The following is a 24,004-nucleotide window of genomic DNA, read 5'->3' as shown; positions in this document are numbered from 1 at the left end:
TTCCTGTCTGTGAGAGGAAACTGCAGCATAACAAATAGAAGTAACACAGGTGAGGTAGTCTCTCTATTTTTAGCTGTTCCCTTCTGAAAGCTGTGAGCTCCCAGTTTTTACCCTGAGGCTTATAGTGACTTGGAACTGTTGATGAGACAGGAGGTAGTTTAGGTATCAGCCTGTGCTTGCTTGCACCTTCCTTACGCCCAGTCAAATACCTTTTAGTCACTTGTAAACACTCCTCGATGTGTTCTCCCTGATCTAATGTTATCTCATACACCTAGCATCATCCGAAGATTTCTCTCCTATGTGCTGATTGTCAGCCTAGAATGTTTTACTTCTACAGGAGCTTTGTAATTTTTTCCTATGTCAATCACTTTGGCTACTTCCTGCAGGGAATTTCACCTGGTAGTTTGTTGCCTAATCAGTGAATCTCCTAAGGTCCTTCTGAAGTTCTTTATAGATGAGCCTTGTTTTCACATCATCATGTAGCACCACCAGAGAGTACTTCAGCTCACGACAAATGAACTTGCCAGACCCCATGTGGGGCAGCCAAACCAAACAGGACCCCACAGAAGGTGGTGTAAGAATCCATGGGTGATATTCCACATGCAAGTGAAAGCTGATCTTTTCATTCTGCCCTTCATCTCTATGTATTCACCTGTTCCTTATCCATTTCCAAGACATGTTTCTTAGCCTCATTATTTCCAGTGTTTAGTGAGGGCTGTAATAGTATTTCAGAAAGGCAGTTTGACTCTACCTGTGAGACCTGCCACATCTATATTCTTGTTTTCACCTTCAAACAACTTCAGCAAGTGCATGAGGGATGACTTCCTTCAAAGTTACAGATGTTTCCTTACTATGTGTTTTTCATGCGTTTGCTAATTGTATCCATTCTGTTTCTGTTTTAAGTAAGGCCATTTAGGGGTGACTAATTTCATCTTGTTTATTCTTACCCTTACAACACTTAAACACTTTCATTAACCTTGAACTCCTTGATCTATCACAGACAGAAGTTTAGAGAGAGCAACAACAAAGAAAATAAGATGAATCAGCAACCACCTCAGGGAAAGAAAAATAATCAACTTTAGTAATGTAGCAGAGGTGCCCTTCTCATCAGAAATGATGGCATTTGCAACAGCAATGTTTTCTCTCATTTCATATGCTTGCAGAAATCCAAGGTTTATTCTTCCTTGACTTTTCTTTGACTGGTGACTCAACATTGTGCCTGGCCCTGTAATTAGATTATGTATAAAATGAATTCAGAAATTATTTAAAGAAACAATTACTATTAATACAAGCTAAGGGAGAGCAATATGTGCTCACAAATTATTAATGACTTATTTTTACTGTCCCAACCAATTGACATTTGTGCAAAGAAAAAAAGCCAACAAAAACAAAACCCAAAAGTGTTTCTGCATGAACTGCTCCAACAGAAATAACTTCCATCTGCTTGTGTGCATAGTAGGGATTTGACTGTCCCTGTCTACAGCAGTGAAAGCTCTTGAAAATGCCAGCTGCATGTCTGAATTATACCCAGAAAGAGGAAGTGAGTCTTTGAGACCTTGATTTTTGGAAATGTCAAACACACAAAATATGTTGTATCTCAGCAGAGGTTTAGGGGCATCATAGCCATGGCCTTTTGGGTGGTTTAACACTCCAGGACGATATCAAAGAAAACTATTTCACTCCTCAGGCACGTAGAAATATTGCTTTAGAGAGAACTGATGGAAAGAATTACTAATGCCTGAGGAGGGTGAACATTTGCATGCCTTTAATTTAAGTAGCCTTTTAAAATGAGCTTTAAAGTGCAGGTGTTCCCGGAAAGGAAGCAGCTTACCTGGCCAGCAGAGCCTTTATAGTGAGCTGGATCCAGGGCGCAGTGGGTTCCACGCACACTTCCCTACCATCTTTCAGTGTAGCTCTGCCGAGAAAGGAGCAGAAAAGTTAAGGCCAGGTGTGTCCCTCACACTTCTCCTAATAGCTGGAAATTTCTCTTAGCCAGTAGATAAAGGACCTGTTTTGTTTTATCTTATGTGTTTGGGGGTTTTTATGAATTATGTCAGAACAGGTGTTTATGCTGTAATCTTATAATGACCCTAATGAATTTTCTACTTGGTTTCAGTTCCCTATCTGGCTGTACTTCAGCAGATCTTTCAGGAACTTAATTATCTTGAGAAGTATTTTTTAAAACCAAATTGGATTTAAATTACCAATTCCTGGTGAGGTGGAACAGGATGCCATGCAGTGCTGCACAGAGGGTGTGATTGTACCACCATTATTTGCTTAAGTAACCACAGCAAAAGCATACAAGCCTGACAGAGCCCTTCTGTTTACTGACTGCATTGGTATGGCTCCTGTGGCTAGTTCCAGGAGTGGTTTTAAATGAAGCTTGCTGTATCTTTTATTTCATACCCACATGGAGTATAATCCAAATTCTCCACTCCTCAAACAGGGAAATGCTCCATGTGCAATTCTGACACTGGAAATAACTTGGGGCCTTTCAAACTTTGCCACATATAGGGCAAGTCAGAGGAAATTGTTTTAATTCATGTCAAGGGGATCAAGTTTGTATCTTTGATTGATTCTTTATTGTCTAAGTCAAAAATTGTGCCCTGTGTTGTGAGAATCTGACGTTGTTCATAAGTAAGATAACAGCAGAAAGATAATTAAAATACTGTCTGGAAGCTGCTTGTAACACTGGCTGGGAATTGGCTTATTCCTTTGGATATAAGGCCTCATTCCTGATACTTGATGTCTCTGAGGCTTTGCTAGGGAAACACCCTGCCACTCAAAGTACATAAGTAAATAGGATGAGAAATGCCGAGTCAGTACCTCCTGTAGGAAGTGAGATGTTGTTTAGGAAAACTGCTTACATGATTTCCACATTTTTGCAGTGAGGTCCTCTTTGGCTTAATCTCACATCCTGAACAGTCTTGGGAGGGATGAACTTGGAATGAGTGCTTATGCACTCGCGTTGGGAGCCTCTTTCATCTGTCTTCTCCAGGGCCTTACCTGTGGAACAAAACTCTGTTATGTCTAGGTACATGAACAATCTCTTTATTTGCTCCCCTGAAGCAAACTGTATTCCCTCCTGTAGCCTCATTCTTGTTCCTCAGACACTCTGATTTGCTGGATGCTGAGATAAAATTAACTGCATCTGCACAACATAGCAGCTGCATTTTCAGAGCAGGTGTGCATGTGCATTTGAATTTAAACTTGGATTGCTAAATTTCTGCCATGATCATCTGCTCATATTTCTTATTCTTTCTTGCAAACAGGATAATTCTTGCTCTGCCATCAACCTGCCTATCAAGAATAAAATCATGAAAAGGATAAAATTGTCATTTGTAAAAGAAGAGCTATATGAACATATTTAGGGAAAAAAGGTCCTGTTTTAATTCAAACAAAATTTTTAAAATCTAGAGGCAAGCACATATTGTGGCATAAGAATAAACTCATTTGCAGACAGAAGCATATTTTACTCCTGGGAACATCCACAGCATCCTAACAGGTACAAATGATCCTTTTTACTTCTGAATGACAGTTTACTGAGGATGCTATTCTATTGCAAAAAGTCATCATGGACATAGTGTAAACCCACCTGCATTTGCATGTGTATACTTATTTATTGCTTACATGAGTTTTAAGAAATAATTTTCTTACCTTCTGACCCTGCCATTGAGACCAAGTAGAGAACCAAAGCGACAGCAATAGATTTTCCATCCATTGCTGTGCACCTTTTGTTCTTGACAGAGGTCCTGCTCTGGTGCTGTTTCCCATCAGGCTTTATATCTGAAAGGTGCACTTCCAGCAGCCTGAGTGCTGAGAAGTGGGTTCTGCACATGCAGGTTTCCTCACACATGAGAGTGTTGCATAAGAAATCCAAACCTCTGTGCAGTCCATTCAGTGGCACTTCAAACTTTTATAGCTTTTGCTGCTGTATATTTTCAATTACTCTTTAAATTGTTATTGTTATCCATGACTTTCTGTTTGTACTTCTTCATGGGATATTTGCTTTAGCCAATAATGCTAAGCTTCCACTTGGAAATCAATACAACATTACTATATATCCCTTGGAGCCAAAATAAAGGGATTTTTTCCCTTCTCTGTGAATATAGAATTTCTGTTCAGCTCTTTGCATCATGCTTAAGTGCCTTATGCAAAAACATTTACCCAGCATAATTATAAGAGCTTTTCATTCCAATCTTACACACTATATCTTGATATGAATCAAATGAAGTTATTTAGTCAGTGTTTTATGAAGACAAGACACAACTGATTTCTCTTGTTCTCTGAAAAGATTTTGTCTTCAGTTTGGATTAAGATGCTTTATTTTGTACTGAAAAGTCTCTCTAGTCATTAAGCAGGAAATGATGAGCTTAAAATGACTGAGGCATTGTCACCAAAGTCACTTTAAACTCTTCTGAAACTTTCATCTGTTCAGAATACAGAAGGAAAAAGTATCTGGCAGTAAGGGCTGTAATGGCACTAGTTAAAATAAGCCCTTAGGGAGCTGCTTGTTTTTTTTCTAACCTCGTGCATTTAGAAAAACCAGAGATGTTTAAGACAGCAGATAAACACCTCTCATATGTGACTTCTACTGACAAGGAAGAGCAGCCCAGTCTGGTGAAGGTAGACACCAAGTCAGAAGAGCCACAGTGCTTCTCTTAGCAGTTTCCAAGACCACTGAAACACGTTTTTGGAAGCAAAGCATGAGGGTGGTTGTTGTGCTTCTAAGGAAGGTATTCTGTGACTGCACACAGAACAGAGATGGGATATGTTGTGATTTCTGCCCTTGGAATCACATCTCACTGATGAGCCTGCAAAGGAAGGTGCAGATGCCTGGGGTCCAACAGGTGCAGCCATTGCTGACATTTTGGACAAAAGAACTTGGCCATGGTTCAGCTCCCAGTAACTTGACTGGGATTTTGCGGGCGGCAAAGGTTATGTGTATCTGCATTACACTAAAACTGATGCCAGTCCCTTAGGATACACCCATACTTTTATGGCTGTGCAGATCGAGTGGTCCTTCCCAACCTCTCCCCATTCTTGGCTGATACTTGCGACATCTTCGTCTCCAAATTACATCTCTGAAAGAAGGTAGCTTATAAAAATCCCTCAGGAAACAGGGAGGCTTAGACTTGTAAGACAAGTCCGAACAAAACCTGTCTCCTTGAGAAATTTTGACTCCTTCCCATTCTAAGGTCTAGCAGGCTGTGCAATGCTGTGCATTGGGACAGGGACAAATATGGGGACAGGGAGCAAATTGTGGTCAAAATAGTTGTCCTCTTGCACAAGAAATGGCTGAAACACTGCCAAAAACTCCCTCTATGTCTTGCACCATGAGCAAACATGAGCTGATTGTGCAGAATATGGAGTGGCTCCTTGTTGGAAAAGACCAAACCTAAACAAATATCAAAATATTTGCTCAACTTTCCCATTTCTCAAGTGGACGCTGCTTGAATTTCAACATTCCTCTGTTAATTGCTGTGCTACAGGTAGATGTGAGGCCATATAATTGGAGCTCTGTTTCTTAGGATTTCCCCTGATGTAGTCCTCTCTCCTGACTGGAATTAGAGAGAATGCTCAGTGACTTCCTTAATGTTTATCAGATTTCCCCATTCATTTAAGTTAATGAAAATCCTTGTTCATTGCCATGTTCTCAGCTGATGTGCGGTCAGAGCACCACACTGCTATGGCCCTGCAATTTCTGTGACTAACTAGTATTTGTTCATTACTATCTGGGAATTTTATTGTCCAGACTTCTGAAAACACTGAGTCTGACAAGAAAAGAGGAAGAAAGTAGACAACTTTCACAGTTCCTTTGACTGTTAATTATCTACACTTTAGAGAGGCAACAACTAGCTGTTTTAATTTACTGCCTCCCACAACTCAGACCCCCCCGTTGCCTGTTTGGGAAACCATTTTGTGATACAAACTGAAAGCAAATGCTTCCTCTTTTTTTCAGTTCTCTGTTCCAACAAGAAAATTAATAACAAACAATATTGAAGTGAAAAGATTTCAACAAGCATTTATTAGGTAAGTAAACATAAAAATCTTCAATAAATAAATAAATAAATAAATAAATAAAACTATTCTATAAATAATTAAAGTGCTTTTTCATAGCCAAAAGATGGCATTAAAATATATGTTTATACCTTCACAACACTCATTGAAAATAAATAGTATTTTGAAAATGATGACACAACACCTGATGTATCAGAATTTTGACATGGTAATTCTGGAAGCTCCCCTCTTCAGCCAGTAGCCCACTGTGAGTGGCAGTGACCCAGGTACAGCTGAAGTTACCTGTCTGTGCTTTGCTGGGGAGAAGTTGTTGCTGGTATTTTCCTAAACTATTAGCAAAAAGGGAAGGAGTCCTTTAATGAAAGGTCCACTGGGTATGCACTGCACTGTTCCAGTTGTGTTTAGCAAAAATTATTCCAGAATCATCTTCATATTCCTTCACAAGCCATTTTTTCTGCCTTCTTGTTGACATGGCAGTAGTTTCTTTCCTACATAATGAGACCGGTTTAAAAGACTAAAAGCATTGTTGTCAACTAACTACAAACCAGGGAATATATATTCTAAACACTGTGACATTGTGAATGTAGAAGGCAGGAGGAGGTGAACCATCACAAGCTGGGTGAGTGTCTTCCCTATTTTTGCCTCACTGGAGGAGTTAGGACATTTTTCTTCTTTGTTTTAGGACACTGTCTAAGGGTTGGTGTTGGCCCTAGAAAGAAAGAAGATGGAAAAGAAAGAAGATAGAAAAAATCAACCATACAACAGGTAAGACTTGCTGGTGTCAGCTGAAATTCTCCACTTTGTGCTTCTGTGCCCAAGCCCCTGAGAAGCTGTGACAGAACCCAAGAGACACTGGTATGTCATAACATTCCCAAAATGATTCAATAGCAGTGAATTTCCATAGTTTGATGCTTCACTTGACAACTGGAGCCTGATTTCCCCCCCACTTATCTCTTGCCATTTATTTGAAAAACTGATTGCTGCTCTGTACCACTGCAAGCATGAAAAAACCAGTCAGTTAACACTTGGATTTTCTGAGCAGTTGGGCTGCAGGTTTTCAAAATGGCTGTGCCTTAGGGGAGAGGAAGGTAACACATCCCAGAGATGTGTGGCACAGTAAGGCTTCAGTAGCAAATGCTATAATTAAGACTCAAAGCAATCACAGTGTCACAATTAGTGAACACAGAAGGCAATACCTGCCCAAGGAGACAGAATTTTGGAGCACTTCACACCATGTGTGTTTGGTAGTTCAATTAAAATACCGATTTTCAATAAGCTGTGCTTATTGAGGAGAAATGACTCACTTGTCCAGAATTGCCTTGATTATCAGCTTCACCCAGGGAGCAGTGGGCTCCAGGCAAACTTCTCTGCCATCTCTCAGGGTAGCTCTGCAACAGGAAAGAAAGGGAAAAGGGCTATTAAGTGAAATCCAAGGCCATGGCACCTTTCTCTCATAACATCATTCTAGGGATACACTAACATGTTCCACTTTAAGCTGTATAAATTGAGGCTGTAGCCTAACATAAAGGGATCTTTTTCACTGGTTTCGTATCTTGTCATATCTGTTTGATGCACTAAACCATCTCCAAAAAGAGTCCAAAAGAGGATTCTCCCTCTTTTCAAAACCATTCTTTTTCCCCAACTGGCTTTGTATTTGTATATTGGTCTTTCACTGAAGAGTTAAATCTTTCCACCTTGATTCAGAAATTGTACTGCCCAGTCCATAGTTATTTGGTAACTTACAGTAAAAGTCTGGAATGCAACTGGAATAATTGGTATGCTAATGGTAGTTATTAATTGACTTGAGTAGAAATGTGATAATGTTTTTGACCTAGCCCTTAAAAATTATGTTTTGATCTCTTGCTCAGCATGGCTCCATGCATTTTCACAAGCCATTAGAATTCAGAGTTTTAGAAAGTTATTTGCTGTCTGATGACTGCAACTTTAGGTCAAAATATTGCATGTGTTTAAAAAGCAGAGACTGGCAAAAGAACACAGAGTTCACAACACGTAGCACATCGTCTGTAGGAGCAGGGAATGTTGCTGTTCTGCTTTCTAAGCAGCTGCTTCTGCTGGCTGCTCACACTGCTCACGGAGGACTTACACCCTCTCTAGATCAAAATCTGCTTCCTTCTTGTTAAGTAATCAGGAAGCTTTTGCAAAACACTTACATGACTTCAACATTCTTGCAGTGAGGGCCGCTGGGGGTGAGGTTCACGTTTTGGATGAACTTGGGATGGATGAACTTGGAATGGGTGCTTATGCACTGGCACCGGAGTTCAATGGCTGAGCGTGGGACTGCCTCACCTGGAAAACATAAAAAAGGTGTAGTGTTTCAGTATTTTCACAGGAAGTACAACATGGGGTTTTTGCTGACAGCATTAGCAGAGTCCTTTGCTGCACTGATAAGACAGCCCAGTGTCTCCCCAGTAGCATTTGCTCTGGCCATTAGTCAGGAGAGCTTTAGAAGGGGTTTCTTTACCTTGTGTTCCAAGTGCTGAGATCAGGAGCAGGATCAGGACAACAGCCACAGTCTTGCCAACCATGATGCAAGAGAGTGTCTTCCTCGTGTGGCCTGGGCCTGGTTCTGTGGTGGAGTGAGCTCTGGCAGATCCCGGCAGATCAAGTGCCTGTGATCTGGGACAGGCTGTGTTTATATCCTGCCTGGGCCACCCGGGGCATGCCGGCACCACGGGTGGGTCATACACATGGAAACTCCGAACCTGCGAGATGCTGCTGTGCACTGAGTCACAGATGAGTGGGTAAGCCCCTTTCCCTTCATGACCACAAAATTGCTTCTCATTAATAGAAAGAACTTTATTAAGTAAAGACATGTATAGTTGCCCTGCACTGAGCTGTGTGGAGTCTGTAGAGAGTTTGTAATTTCTTGGGATAATTTTAATCTGTATTTGTGTCCTCCTTGTGACTTTCCACCACAGGTTGAAGGCATTTGCTCTATGATTTTCCATCTCTGTGTCTTTGGACTTCAATTTTATTTTTTTTCCATTTTAAGACATGATAGAAGTAGGAGCCAATAATTCTAGAAATTATAGATACTAGCTTTCCTTGTCCTTATATTTCTGTACATTTTTAAAAAACCCTTCTTTATATGCTGAGATAACTTTAGCAGAAATACTTACAGTATTCTTTTGATGAATTCGAGTCTAGCTTCACTGAAATAAGCAATAGTACCACTAAGACTCTGAAGTACCATTGAGAACACACAGAATATGTAAATATGATATGATGAGTTGCTTTGCCTAACCTAAGATGGATTTTGGTTTTTGAGGATGACTGCTTGTTCTGAAGCAAAAACTTCTTACTTATTCGCTGCTTTGAAACTGGGCAAAGGAAAATTCTAAAAGCTGCTGTAGGATTCTGGTTCTGAAATAAAATGAGGCACTTTTGCAAATTTAAATTCGACCCTGTAAAGGGAGGATTTCTTCTGATTATGATGAAAATAAATAAAACTGAAGATGGATTCATGAAGAAGGATTATTCAGAGTCAGAGGTGTTCAACCATTTCTTTTAACAGTAGAGGCAAACACTATAATGCAGGTTGGCCTTATTTGGGTCAAACATTAAGGACTCCCATTACCATTCTTCTGCCAGGTAATTAGGAAGTCAAAAGAACAAAGCATGGGGTCAGCTACGAATGTAGGTTATTTTTCTCTGCCTGATTATGAAGGTCTCAGAGATTTACATATGCCAGACTGAATTCCACTTACTATAATTCCACTTACATATCTATTGCTGTCTGTAGTTTATAAACAGCCTTAGAGCATATGATCTGAACAGTAGCCACTCCAGAAGCTATGGAATTAAGCACCTGGTTTTCCTGTCACTTTACAGCTGGATTAGCTAACAGATAAACAGATAAACCCCTAATTACAGCCCTTGCTTGTCAGACCTGAGGTCTGCCTAGGGATTGTCCTCTTCAACCATAGCTATCAGGTGTCTAGGAATGCATAAGAAAAGATAAAGTGTCTTTGAGACTTATCCCTAGTAGTCTGAATCTGATTTCATTTGCTGCCTCCTAACTGTTTTACAGGATAAGAAGAATATTTTACAGAATAAGAAGAATAGATATTGATCCTTATCCCTGATTTCCACTGGCTTCATAATTCTGTAGGCCTTTACCATGTGTCCAGGTCAATCTCTTTTTACAAAATGCCGTCTTGTTGCCTGACAGCAGCACAGACTGGGTTGTTTGTTCCTAACTCTGGACTTTTTATTTTCCCTTCACACACTATTTCCATGCACAGAAAGCTGTTTACAGAAATGCAAGCTAGAGCATCAATGGAAAAGTCTTCCAACCTGCATACAAGGAGAAAATGGAAGGATGATTTGCATTGCCTAAGGAGTATGGATTTTTTTTTCCAAATAAATCCAAGAAACTGTTATTCCTCTTTAATTTCACCAATGATTTTCAGTATCTCAAAGAAAAATTTATTCTTTCTGTACTCTATATGCAATGAAGCTTTTATCCTTTGTCTTCTTTGTGCAAAACTGCCTGTTTGCTTTAAATGAAACGTCATTTCTGCTTTCTTGGTCCAGACAGACCAGATGTTTGTGGCCTTGTGTGTTTCTACTCAAATATAAAGGAAGGGCTTATGTGTTTTGTGTTTATAAGAGTCAACATAATTACAGCATAACAAATCTTGATATGGAGCAGTGGAAACAACTGAGTAGTATTCTGGAGGCTGTGCTTTGACTTGTAATTTAGGATGTAGGGAGCAGAGTGCTCAGGAGTGTCCTGCAAAAAACCTCAGAGTCGAAAAAGATAAAATCTCTCTTGTGATTACAGAGAAAAGTCAGAAGAGATGAACTCTGAATGACAAGGTCACATGTTTTATTGTAAACTGTGTGATTTGGGCCAAAGAGAGCAGCTGCTGTTCCAATTGATTTTAAAGTACCTTGTTTTGGAGACAGGTGAATTAAAAGCTGGTGGAATTCTAGTTCACACACACTCTGACTGAAGAAAGCCGTTGCTAAGCCTTAACTAAGAGTGTCATAAACGATATCTGGTAGCCTTCAGCTGTATAAATACCTTTTCTGTCATAAATGTTATAAACACAGTTATTGAGAAGCTTCAATTTTCTCGGCATGAGAGTGTCTTAACAGCTACTAAGCAATAAGATTTCTGAGTACTGATGCTTATCAGCAGTATATGACACACAGAAAAAAGAATGTCCTGTGTCCAACTTTTGACACTGGTGTGTGGTCCAACAGACCGTGTCCAAATCACATGGTAAACTGGTACATGCAGGATTAGTTCAGATCAATCTAGAGGTGCTACGGTAGGCATAAGATTCAGTAATTCCACTAATCAAGGCTTTCACATCAGTTATACTATAGAAAACAAAAGGCAGGAGCGAGGCTGAGGTACCCAAGTGAAAACACTGTAGTTTCTCAGATAATTGTCTGTGTGCTCCTGCTCTTCTCTGATTCGAGTGCCCAGGAAATTTACACGTCCTTATGCTCACATCATCAGTAAGGAATTTCTTTTGCCTGGGGGGCTCCTTGTAGTGTCCTGCCCTCATTTCTCTCAATGAGTGTTCACCACTATCTTTAGTAATCCTGCCTCACGCCTGGAATTTTACATTCAAACAAGTAAAAAATGATTTAAAAATTGCTGAGCAGCTGAGTCAGTCCATGTGACCTGACAGGGTTTTCTGAAAGAGTATTAGGTTCGACAGGAAAGGGTAGTCCTGTTTTGCCTTAGATTTCTTTTAGACAAACTCTTCCTCTTAATTTCTTACGCTTCTGTGACCCTGTATGCAAAATCTCTTCATATTTTTGATCTGCAATAGGAAAATACCTCAACTTCTTTGTGGTTCTTTTTCCTGGCAGTTGGGGTCTTTAGTGTCATCTGTGTTTTGGTGATGAGATGGTCTCTACTGTAAACATTTCCTGAGGCAAGTTGACTGACTTGTGAGGGCCAAATTACAGTTACAAATGCCATAACTCTATGTCTTTCCCCCCTACTATTCCTTACTTAGATATCAACAAACTCCCCAAGATTTGAAGTTTGGCAACTTTCACACTGAATGACTTTTACATGAAAAATATAGAATAAAGGGCTGTAATTAGAAATGTAACCATGAGATTCACTTTTAGCATCTGTTTTCTCATGAGCTTCTGCAATGTCTGATCAGTCCTGTCCAAAAATATTAATTCTCTTCTGTTTAGTTAATGTCTCTTGTTTAGTTAATTCTGCAAGCCTAACTTGTTTTGCTGAGCCCTCCATCTAGGAGAGCTTCACTGAAATTTGTGCGGCTGCCTCCTCTCCTCTTCCTGAAACTGCTTGTGTTTGATATTTACCCCGATTTTAAAAAGTGAAACAGCATTTGTTCATTTTTAGAAGTGCTGAGTGTGGAGTGGAAGGTCTTTGCCAAATCAGTCCTGCACTGGGCAGGTGTTACAAAGGTCACTGTGCAAATGGTTTAAGAAAGGAGCATTAATTAGTCATAAAATTGCACAGTCTTCTGAAAACAAGGATGAGAGGCAGAGTTCTGCTGTACTACAGCACTACTTCCTCACAGCACAGGAGATGATGATCCGTATTCCTGTATTTTCCGTGCAGCCCATGATTCTTGCTGCAGAGAAGCACAGTTACAACATCTTTGCTGGTGAATGTTTTTTTCCACCTGCCCTGCTCGTGAAAACTCTGGTTCAGAGGCAGGAGAAGCACCCTGGAGTTCTGTCTCAAGAGCACATGGCATGTGGATGTCCCTGCTGCATAAGCAGCTGCTCCAGGAATATACAATTTTATCACACACCTGAACCCATTGCTAGCACTTTTTTCTCTCCCTCCTGAATTTTCTGTTAGCCAGCTTGATTTCCCAGTGTTCATCCTGCTGGCTATTCTGGGTCCCAGTGCTGTGCATTTAATACTCCACGCTTGCAGCTGTGTGTCTAAAATTCACTAATGGCAATACTGAGCTTTGCTTCAGCAGTCCCTGAGCTTCCAGCAGAATATTTCTGGTTGACTCAGAACTTGGTTCACATTTTTCAGCGGTTTGAAGGACTCCAGAATTGCAGTCCCTCATTTCTGTGCCCTTTGGCAGATTCACAATACAACAAAAGCCATTTACTGATGGAGTTTGATGGAAAATATCTGTCTTTGTGTATTCCTGGGTTTTCCCCACGTATGTAGTAACTGCATAGGAAATGAAATCATCTCCAGAAAGGGAAGTACTACTGGAAAAAAAAAAAAAAAAGAAAAAAAAGAACAACAAGAAGAAGAAATGGACAGGATGCTGCCTGAAACATTGTTAGGGTGTTCAGGCTACTCAGCATGCAACAACTTTTTGACAGAACAAAAGAGACCAGTTTAATTGCATTAGTTGCATTTTTAAGAAAAAAACCTAATTGCAGTAGGATTACTCAGGGACTTTCCAGTATTGCATCTGGTATCACCATGTATTGTCTTTCCTATTAGATAGATACCTTTCTTCATTAATCATCATATGTAACTGAAAACCTATTACAATACATGAACAAAAGATTTACTCAGAAAAATATTTTATTCAGTGTGGCAAAGCCAAGACTTCCAGGACTGAGCAGAAGGAGTAGTTGAGAATAGGGAAAGGACTGAAGAAGATACTTAGGAGCATCACTTGCTTATGCTCCCTCCCTTACTCCCCAGCCTCCTCTTTGCCAGCCTATATCCTTCCCTTCAGCTGCCCCAAAAGAACCTGTGTTCGAGGTTTTACCCACTTGGGGAAGGAGGATAAAATAATGTCAGGTTTTCCAAAGATACAGTATTTTCAAGAATTTAAGCAAAGCAGAATTAACAACCCTATGCTACATTTCATGGGCATTGCAATTCTAATCACCCCCTTACTGGTGTAAATCAGGAATAAATCAAAATCAGTGGAGTCACACTTCTGCATTGGATGTAGATCCAAAGTGAACAAGGTCCTGAACTCAGAGGCACTGAGATGGTGCAAAGCACAACAGCTATGAGGAGACAAAGAGGGTGCATTGGCCCCAAATACCAACATTTACTTTTCCTTCTTGGGAACACTGTGCTGGAAGGTAATGATTTTCAGGGAAATCAAACTGATTTTTCTTATCATTGGATTTTCCGCTTCTTTCTTTCATTTCATGTTGTTTCATTCCTATACGAAAAGGAAAACCCCGGAGAATAATTTACATTATATTGATTTGTTGGCAGTTCCTGCTATAGAGAACTTCTTTTAACTCCAGTGAATTTTGTAACACCGACCATGAGTTATCAGCAGGTCAAACAAATGCTTCAGGCATGACCTGTTTGCCTTCTCGCTTTCCTCACAGGTATGTAACAACAAACTAGAATACTTGTGTGACAGGGAGAGTTTGGGAACTTGCACCTTGGATTTTCTTCAGGCACTCACAAGTAGCTCTCTAGATTTTTTAAGACCCAGTGGTACAAAGACAGAATTCATGCTGTTTTAAGGCTCCCTAGACTGCCTGTAGAATTATAGCACTTTTGGAAAGCAACACTATATATGTACAAACTATCTCAGATTTTGTGAGAAATTTGAAATTTAGAATACCATTGTTCAACAGTGTAAATCTCTGCCTAACTATCTTGGTATTTATACACTGAATCATATCTCCTCTACACACTAACATCCTAGTGCACTTGGGAGAAAAGGACGAAGCTAATCTTTAACTCTTCAAAAGAAAGTGACTGGACAGTTTAAAGTAATGATTTGTAATCACTTCCTACCCAGATCAATCATCTTCATCAGAGGTAGATTCTGTCTCTGTATGACTGACTTATGTCTCTGGGCCTGATGTTTACCAAACCACCATCAGCCGAGATCTGAGCTAGCTTGGACAGTCACAGTTAGAACTGCAAGCGTGTTTATACCTTTAGCAATTCCTAAGGTGTGTTCTGAACTTCAAAAATTCTACTCTTCTTCTGCCATTCCCACCCTACCCACTCTTCAGTATTAGGCTTCAGTGTTTGTTATTCCTGGGCTTGGATTCTCTTTGTATTAAAGGCATAGTCTCCTCTTCATGTGAGGAAAAGTATTTGTCATTTGGATTCAATGGAATGCAGAAATAACTCGTGTGTCACTGTTTCTCCTACTTTCAGCACAGAGCTAATTTCCTCTTACAGGAAGTAATGTGTTTAGGACCCAGGTATTGACCCACTTTTATTTAGCATAAACAGCTGAGTTGCTGTTTGACACAGAACATCAGTAGTTGATACCAAACTCAAACATCAGAATATTTAATGTACAGCAGGGAGTTTGATTTTCCCCAGCATCTTTTTCCTGAAAGTCTGACAATACCTGTTTGTTAGGTCCAACCAGTTGAGGTATCCAATACCAGTACAATTAATCAGGAAACTATCCATTATGAGCACAGGGCATAGTGCCGAATGTTTAATCACCCACAGAAAACCATATCCCTTCCCCATTCCTTTAAAGTGTAATAAACACCGGAGAGCTTGGAAACTGCTAACAATCATTATGAGCTTTGATTCCAGCCACTGTTTTATCATTTTCATTTCTGAAGTGGCATGTGTGACTGCACACCACCTGGCAGCCTTTCATAAGGTTCGTCCTGTAAATCACACATATTCTTCAGAGGACATTTCTATTTCTCCTGCAAAATCCCCATGATTTCCGTAGCTTTAGAGGATAGAAACTCCTTGGCTAGTAAGATGTCCTCCAGAAGAGTTTCTCATAGACTGTCAGAGAGTAAATATGAAATGCAAGACATCTAGGAGCATTTCTTCTTGGTTAGACTACATGCTTCATCTACTTTTTACCTTACATGAGGTTTTAAAAATTCTCTTCTGAGAATGTATTCTAGTTTTACTGTTCTACTTGAGGCATTTGGCTAAGTTCTGTTCCTCCAAATCCAGCAAGATTCTCACAGCACATTGACACAGCAGCTCCAACTCTTCTCCTACTACACAGGAACTTTATTGATGCTCTTGTGTTGAGTGCACATCTGGTGCTGATTGCACATGGTGCTGATTGCACATGGAGTGTGATAAGTGACAAAAGTCTGCATGAGCATAGCAAGCCTAGGAAGCTCCTACAGCTGGGGCACAAACAGTTTTCAGGCAATAGCATTCTAAACAACAATTACCAGGTCTGTAGCAGTGGGGGTGCACAATTATTAGTACATAAGGATTTCATCTGCACTTTAGTTAGAGCAATATGACAGTGGTTTTGATCAAAGAACAGTTACTAAACTACAGTTTGAAAACAATTTCCTTCCAGCTAATGTTGCAAGATGAGCAGGATGTTCACTTGTTGACTTGAACGTCACTGTTCACCTTTCACACTAGTTCCTGAAGTACATCAGAGAGATGCAGGAAAGGGAATAGCTACAGATCACGCTTGAACTTGCAGCCTTTCTTATGATAAACTTTAAGTAATAAAGCTTCAGCTTTAAGGTATAGAGTTGGACAGCAAGCAGAAAATGAGTTCTGGAGTGTGTTTGTGCAACCTCATTGAAATTTTTTGTCTTTTGTGTCCATTTTCAAGATAGGCTCCTTAAACACCTTCAAAGCCCTGAAATACACACTCAGAATGAAAAAGCTGTTGTATTCTTTGTTGCTCTGGTGTAAACAATCTTGCCATGATGGATAGTCAGATCCTGTCCAAGACTTTCTGTCACGGTAGAATTTTTCATCATGTACTTTCTGGACTGGGTGTTTTATGATCCCTGTTTACAAAGTTATGTGTCATGGTCTGAACTCATCCCAAGCACTCTGAAAGTAATGCTGGTAATTCTGTATAAGCCACTGCATGTCCTATCCTTTTCACAGCCCATTCCAAAAGGAAATGCCAAATACTATGGTAATCATTTACCATGATTTCAAAAAGAAATTTCAGATGAAAAACATGTGTCTGGAGCAGAAGATATAAGAGCAAAGCAATTTGGTTTTTAAACACATTTTTGAGTGCTTATGTGATTTTTTTGACAGTAAGAAACATAAGCCAAGTGGCAGAAGTTCAAACAACTAAATGCCTCCTTTTCTGAAGATACCAAAAATCACATTCTTTAAGCAGAACATTAAGGGAAGTTAAGTTACACCATTGTGAGTTCCTCAGAGTCCTCCTTTATTTGCTTGCCTTTATTTCTTCTCTAAATCAAAGATAGTTCCAATTCTATAGCTATTGTGTGGTTTTACTATGTTTTCAACAGATTAACCCAGAAAGTAATAGTGCCTCTCCTTAATATGCAGTCAAATGCATATTAAGGAGAAGCACTCAGTGGAAGACCTTTGGGACTGACTTTGAGACCTGGGAATAGGATAGGCTGAGATTTCTGAGGTGCTTGTCATTACAGACACATTTCTTTCATTTCAATGCTGGTCATTTTGCTTTTAGGGTGATTCTTCTTTTTTTGAGGGAGTCCATTTTATAGTCTGACTCTAGGACACTGGTGGTGAAATAACTGAGGAAAAGGTGAAAAAGCTGCACTGTGAAGGTGAGAAGAGGCCAGGACTGGAAAAGAAATAAAAACATCTGAGTGGGTTACCCAAAACTGTATGTCTCAAGTGGTAAACCATAACAGTCTGGAAAATTATTTACTCTGATTCATTGCATGAAGCATCAGAGACACTGTATTAGCTGGCAGAAAATATCTGAAGGATTAGTGGCAATGGTTCTACAGCCTTTACAAACCTGGGCACTATGAATTTAAATTATGCAACACAATGGAATTTCAAGGCATAATGCCATTTTTGTCACAGAACTATTCTTGCTAACATATAGGTCACTTCATTTCATGACAAGTTCACTCACATTTGCTCTTCCTGCTAACAGCAATGGATGTAAATTAAAGAAGTGCTGGATATCTCTGATAACATGCTGGATCCATGAACCTCAGCAGCAGCCAGTGAGGGTATGAAGCACTCAGTGCTGCTCAGGAAGCAGTCAGACCATCCCTACTGGGATGATTTCCAGTGCGCATCTTCCATCCCAACTGGAGCACTGCAGCTAGAGCATGGTGCTGCATGCAACTGTGATGGTACAGAGGGAGAACAAGAAGGCTGGAGGCACAGGAACAGTTGTTGCCCAGGGGAATTACAAAAGGCCAGTACATTGCACCTTTGATGTTTTTCAGGGTCTCATCCTCAAACCCATGAACCAGCCATCACTCATTTCAAACTGATTAATTGCTGGGACATCCAAAGGCCATTTTCATGTCATTCCTGTTCTTGAAGGCAGGAACTTGGTAATGAGTTCCAGCAAGACAATCAAATCCTCCCCGAATCATGTTGCAATGTGCTGGTATTGCTGTGTCATCCCAGGAGCCCTGTGTCACCTCTGCACTGATGGTGCGCACACAAGGACAGTGTCATTTTGAAAGAGATGTAGTGGCCCCTCTCTCAGGCGAGCAGGGCATCATCCTTCCCAGGAGCAGGAATTTTCTCTAAGGCTCAACCCAAGGATATGAAATCACTTTGAGATATGCATATTTTCTAGCTAGTGTTGCCTGGTATGGAATGTGATGCTAACTTTCCACAGGCAAGTTAACAGTCTGGCATTTCACATTTAAAGCTGTACCATTGAATAAATGGCCTGATCGTCACATTTTTAATTACAGTTGGAGTTGTTTGGTATCTGGGAAAGCAACAATCAATAGAACTTCAGTATTTTACTTTCCAAGTGTGCCTGTGAAAGCGTGGAACCATTAGAAATTTTGAACCTTAGGCAAGTCCGTCATGAAAGAAAATTATAAGGACTACCCATGACAAACTCAGCAAGTAAATTATATTAAATGCATGTATGTGATTTGGAAGATGGATAGGTTCAGAGAAAAGACAATCACATGCCTAAAGTGTTAACGTGGAACCACAGAGATTTCGGTGCAGCTCTTGGCTTTGGAGCAGAGGTTTGTGACTCTGGGATGGTTGATAAAGCCAGGATTTACCAGGTCCTCATCAAAGATGAGACTGTCATCCTCAAAGGTCCTATCAGAGAAAATTAATTACTACTGAAGATTGAAAGTTCATTTCTTTGTGCCTGACTTCTCCTTGACACAATTACGTGACTGCACAGATTGAAGGTGCATGTCTCCCAGGAGATGGGTTTGAGTTACTAAGAATAATTTCAGAATAATTTCTAGAGGTTCAGAAAAAGCAACACTAAAATACACAGTATGGAGAAAAGTTAGCGGCCTTAAGAAGTTAGTGATTAATATTTTAATATTTATATACATATATATGTATTTAAAAAAAACAGGAGTAGAGGATTGCCATGGATTATGTGGATTAAATAAGGAATTTGCACAATTCTCAAACACAAGTAGTACAAACCTCAGGCAATATAAGTGATACTGGGTTTTCTTTCGTTCAAAAGTAGGGTTTGGGAGCCATCAAGTATACCTGGAAGTATGGATTTAGAAGACGTTTGAAAGAAACATCAACTTTATTCTGTATGTTTTGTGTGAAACAATACAAATTACGGGTACATAATCTTATCTTTAATGTTTCAGGCACTTTAACCCTTTAAAAAGAAATTGTGTAAATCTGTGACTTAGAAAAACAGTGTCTTGCTTTCTTCATTTCTGGGACAGATCTGCCTTATAGTCCTTTGGAAAGGATTCAAGCAATATATTTCACCCTTAACACATTTCACAAACAAATAAACTATAACAGGTAAAAGGATTTGAGGAGGGTTATCATTTTGCTCCACACCTTAGAGCCAGGAAATTCAGCCTCCAATGACACATTGGTTTCAACAAAGCCCGTTTTGTTTTCACAGTAGTGCCTGAAAGCAGAACTTCCTGCTTGAAGCTACACAGATATCAATCCTTTAATGAAGGATTTGCATGATTTCTCTTCTGAATTATTTGGCCTATTGTTGGGGATTGCACCCCCATCTTATTCATCCCACTGAAGTCACTGAGGTGATTTCCCTGTCCCACTTTCCTCTTCTGTAATCTGATAATTTTCCTCCCATCTCACATGCGTTAACAAGATCCCTGAAGTAAAAAACACTATCAAGACTTCCTGTTGGCATGTGATGCATTCCTTTCTTGTGGGCTGTTCACCACTGTTCACCATTCTTTGGGCTTCAAAGGTTTAATGATTCTTAAAGGTTTAAGGTTTCAGAATGTGTGAAAGAGGTGAATATAATAAGCATCTGATCGTTCAGTGATCACGAGAGTCCATGGGAATATTTTGTTTCAAAAGGTCCAGGATGAAGCATTAGATGACCAGACACCAGTAAGAAGGGGATGCTATTGCAGGGTGCCAACTGAGAATGTTACTACTTACAGCAGAACTGAATTCACAGCATCCACTTGAAACATCTTTATGTGTCTCCCCTGCTCTTGCATGAATCATGATATTTAAATTTTTCCACATTTATTTTCAATTGATTTTACATCTTCAGTGAGAGAGCACTCAAGAAATACTACAAGGAGTCAGTGCTCAAGTTTGTAGCAAGTGGGCAAATTCCAGCAGGTGGATATTGGGGCCTAGGAAGGACCAGCTGCTCCCTAAGGGATTGGGAGCCAAGCACCTGAACCCCGGAGGCTGGGCAGGCACCTCACTGCCCAGGCTCCTTCCCACAGAACCTGAGCAAGGAGATCCTGGCAGGCCCAGAGAACACAGCCAGGTTCAACTAAGAGCTTACATCACCAGGAAAGTGCAGGGCAATGAGTCAAGTCCTAGATCAAGATGGAAAACCAAGTGCCAGGTCAGGCACGCCAATCAGTGCCTGATCAGTGCTTTGATTAGAGGCTGAACCCAACACAAGCAGTCCTCCAACAAAGTCCTAAAAGAGGAAAATTGCCAAAGCCCAAGCTGAAATGGGCTTCTGGACCCACGGGCAAGAGAGGATGCATGGAGAGGTCCCAGGAGTATGAAGGTAAATTGCTAGAGGAGTTTGAGGGGTCATGAAAGGATTTAGCTGGAAATACTGAAGGAAGAAAAGACTCAGTGGACTTTATTCCTTCAGCTTCCTTCAGGTACAGACTGCAAACAAGTTTCAGCTTGTGATACCTTCTGTGACCTTTCTGCATGTCTGATTTTTTTCTAAATCTTCTCAACAGAAATAAAACTCAAGTCTAAATCATTTTTGAACAGCAAAGGTAAAATACAGAAGTTTTCCTTCGAGCACAGCAGAAAACCTTTTCTTGGCCTTCCATCTTTAAATGACAGCTGAACTTTAAAAATATCCCTGATATTTTTTTTTTTATTGTCTCCAATACATGCCTCAATGTAAACAGGCCTTTACTACTTTCCTATGTGAGGCTCCTTGCTCAGTGTGAGACACTGAACAATTTTAAATCACATATGCTTGCTCTAGGCTTGATTTTCTGTCCCTTTGCAGTGGTGACAGAAATTTTCTAATGTACTTCCTGGTCCATTTGTTGGCTGCAAATGCTTTTGGTTTTCCTGAAAGCCTGGACGTGGTGTGATTTTCAGAGTGAATCTTCTCTTCTTTTTGTAAGTCTGGTATAAATCCTTGTCCATGGATTTCACTATTTCTTAGGCTTTTAATATTAATACTTCAGTCACTAATGGGGAAGTTTTAGACTAAATTTATTCATGTTCCCTAGTGAGAGGTGTTACATAGAGGCAGCTCCTTACTATTAATAGCTACTGCACATTTTTTTCCCTGGGAAATTGCTTTTAGTACTATGGAAAAAAAAAAAAAGAATGAAGAAGTAGTTCCTCCTGTCACCACTCACAATGAGATTAAATGTTTTCCCACACATTTTGTTCTGGTATTTATTTTTGAACAAGGTACAATACAATAGCAGGGCACGTTGATAACAACCAGAAGTGTTGTCAGTGAAATGCATGAGACACGTATAAAAACATCAAAAATAAAATGGTTGCATCTTGTAGAGTCTTTGAACTGCACATTTAAAAGTTTTCCCATTTATTTTCAAGTTCTGCCTCAACAGTGTCCAAACAGGGACTTGAAATGTGTTCTTGAGGATTGCTTTTTACAGAAATAGAACAAATTGATGCCCATGTGGCTTTCAGAGATGATGACAAAGAGGTACTCATGCTTTATTTTATGAGAAGCTGATTAATTTCTGGAGTTACACCGGAAGTGACCTGCAGCAGCAAGTGCCTGCGTGCACACACAAACCACCCAGGAAATAGCAAGCTGCTGACTGCCTAACTGGGCCTTTTCTCTGGAAGACAAGTGCTGCGTTGTGTTGTTAGTCTGTTTTGAGTTTTGTGCTTGTAACATTTTGCTGTGTCAGTTTCAGATACATCAGCCTGAACCCAGAAATGGTCAGGTTATCCTGATGGGTCATAACTGGTCAGAAGCTTACAATTTTTAATTCAGCAGCTGGGATAAAAAACAGTATCTACACTTCCTGGAGATGACCAAATGCTGGAATGCCTCCCAATACCGGTATCTCAAACATTTTAGATCCAGTTGATAGGGTCCCTGTTTACGTGATTGCAGTGTTTGTTGGGAGAGGACACTGTTACCCATCTAGGAACTCATAAATCTGCAAGTGAAAAGGAATGATATTTTCCTGTTCACAACAAGGGCAGAAGCAGCATCTTGGCCTTAGGACAGAATAGGCTACACTGGCCACGTCCATTTCTTGTTTTGTCCAGGACCCATCATTTTTGGTGTAGATTTTTTCTTTTAATAGTATTTGGCTTTTCTAGAAATATTAGAATTTCTCTTTGCAAGTGCTTCCTTAAAAACTTCAACCAAGCAGGAGCCTGTAGTATGGTATTGCTCAGGACCAGTTATCTTTCCTATCATTGAACTATTGTAGACTTTGTAACCAAAACTAAATCTTTCATGCCCTTTTCCTGCTCTTATTTCTTGTGCAGGAAGATGTACCAATATCCCCGAGGACGGACTCTTTTTCTGTTTCACATTCACTGCCGCAGCCTCAGAGCCCACAGAGCCCGCAGCCCTTTGGCAGGGAAACACTGGTGTGAACACCATCACGCAGCGCGTGGAGGGCAGCTGTACCACCGTCCATCCTTCTCACTTCTGCCGCGGGTCGCTGCATAAAACGCAGCACCATAAAATGCAACAACAGTGCTTCTTAGGGCGGGCCGGTTGCGAAGTCAACTTCTCCCCGTGTATGTTTGAGCGAGGAGGTGTACGACAGACCTGTAAGGCAGAGGTATCCACGCTCGGAACACCTTTCTCCCGGGAAACGGCGGGAGCGGCCCGGAGCCGCAGCGCCTCAGGCGGGTGAGCAGCGCCCCCTCGTGTCTGCGCCCGGTATCGCAGCCCCGGCGCCGCGCCCCGCCGCGGGACAGACCGACACCACAGCCAAAATCTGCCCGTCTGGCTGGCCCCGGCATGCCACCGAGTTCCCTCCACCCGAGCTATGTACGTACTTACCTACGAGAAGGTTTCGGAATCAGAATTGGAATCAGAATCATTAGGTTGGAAGAGACCTCTGAGGTCATCAAGTCCAACCCAACCCTAACTTCAACTAAACCATGTCACCGAGTGCCACATCCAGTCTTTTCTTAAACACATCCAGAGATGGTGAATCCACCACCTCCCCAGGTAGACCATTCCAATACTTTATTACGCTTCCTTTCTGTAAAAAACTTTTTCCTGATATCTAGCCTATATTTCCCTTGGCACAGCCTAAGACTGTGTGCTCTCATTCTGTCAATTGCTGCCTGAAGAAAGAGACCGACCCCCACCTGACTACAGCCATCTTTCTGGAAGTTAGAGAGTGATAAGGTTACCTGTGAGTCTTCTCCAGGCTAAACAACTCCAGCTCCTTCAGTCGTTCTTCACAGGAGTTGTGCTCCAAGCCCCTCGCCAGCCTCATTGCCTCCTCTGGACACGTTCAAGCATCTCAACGTCCTTCCTAAACTGAGGGGCCCAGAACTGGACACAATACCCAAGGTGAGGCCACACCAATGCCCTCACCTAGGAGTTGCCTCTGACATTTACTGCTCAATGCACTTCATGTTTCTGCAATAACTTAGGCATAACATTTCACACCTGAAACTGCGTCCATTCCTGCACCCATTAGAACCTGTGCTCTCTGCACA

The 24,004-nt window shown here is 40.7% G+C and overlaps 2 protein-coding genes and 1 long non-coding RNA gene across 3 annotated transcripts; 1 reads left to right on the top strand and 2 right to left on the bottom strand.

Annotated features, from left to right (window-relative positions):
* Positions 1-911: 911 nt before the first annotated feature.
* Positions 912-3,766, bottom strand: LOC136291537 (interleukin-8-like). The gene is made up of 4 exons (XM_066186728.1): positions 3,658-3,766; positions 2,868-3,006; positions 1,832-1,915; positions 912-1,225 (listed from the first exon to the last, which is right to left on the bottom strand). The coding sequence occupies exons 1-4, from the start codon at positions 3,719-3,721 to the stop codon at positions 1,150-1,152; spliced, it is 363 nt and encodes a 120-aa protein (XP_066042825.1). The 5' UTR covers positions 3,722-3,766; the 3' UTR covers positions 912-1,149.
* On the top strand, positions 3,420-22,908 carry LOC136291540 (uncharacterized). The gene is made up of 4 exons (XR_010721602.1): positions 3,420-3,505; positions 5,963-6,033; positions 6,704-6,786; positions 22,808-22,908. It is a non-coding gene; the product is annotated as an uncharacterized lncRNA (long non-coding RNA).
* Positions 6,656-8,567, bottom strand: LOC136291539 (interleukin-8-like). Its single transcript, XM_066186731.1, has 4 exons — positions 8,504-8,567; positions 8,193-8,328; positions 7,326-7,409; positions 6,656-6,730 (listed from the first exon to the last, which is right to left on the bottom strand). Exons 1-4 carry the CDS (start codon positions 8,565-8,567, stop codon positions 6,712-6,714), a joined length of 303 nt encoding a protein of 100 aa, XP_066042828.1. The 3' UTR covers positions 6,656-6,711.
* Positions 22,909-24,004: the final 1,096 nt, after the last annotated feature.

The sequence above is a fragment of the Chamaea fasciata genome, unplaced genomic scaffold (assembly GCF_029207755.1).
Source record: "Chamaea fasciata isolate MVZ Bird 193981 ecotype frontalis unplaced genomic scaffold, bChaFas1.0.hap1 SCAF_6, whole genome shotgun sequence".
In the NCBI taxonomy this organism is placed as follows: Eukaryota; Metazoa; Chordata; class Aves; order Passeriformes; family Sylviidae; genus Chamaea; species Chamaea fasciata.
This window is presented reverse-complemented; position numbering and strand designations above follow the sequence as displayed.

What these genes read in the sequence shown, in the direction of transcription:
- LOC136291537 (XM_066186728.1), bottom strand. Translation starts at nt 3,721, where the DNA reads ATGGATGGAAAATCTATTGCTGTCGCTTTGGTTCTCTACTTGGTCTCA. An exon ending in CTCAATGGCAGGGTCAGAAG is followed by an intron (nt 3,007 to 3,657) that starts GTAAGAAAATTA and finishes TTTGTTCCACAG; the next exon opens with GTAAGGCCCTGGAGAAGACA. An exon ending in ATAAAGGCTCTGCTGGCCAG is followed by an intron (nt 1,226 to 1,831) that starts GTAAGCTGCTTC and finishes ATCTAATTACAG; the next exon opens with GGCCAGGCACAATGTTGAGT.
- LOC136291539 (XM_066186731.1), bottom strand. Translation starts at nt 8,567, where the DNA reads ATGGTTGGCAAGACTGTGGCTGTTGTCCTGATCCTGCTCCTGATCTCA. An exon ending in CTCAGCACTTGGAACACAAG is followed by an intron (nt 8,329 to 8,503) that starts GTAAAGAAACCC and finishes TATGTTTTCCAG; the next exon opens with GTGAGGCAGTCCCACGCTCA. An exon ending in TGCAAGAATGTTGAAGTCAT is followed by an intron (nt 7,410 to 8,192) that starts GTAAGTGTTTTG and finishes TTCCTGTTGCAG; the next exon opens with AGCTACCCTGAGAGATGGCA.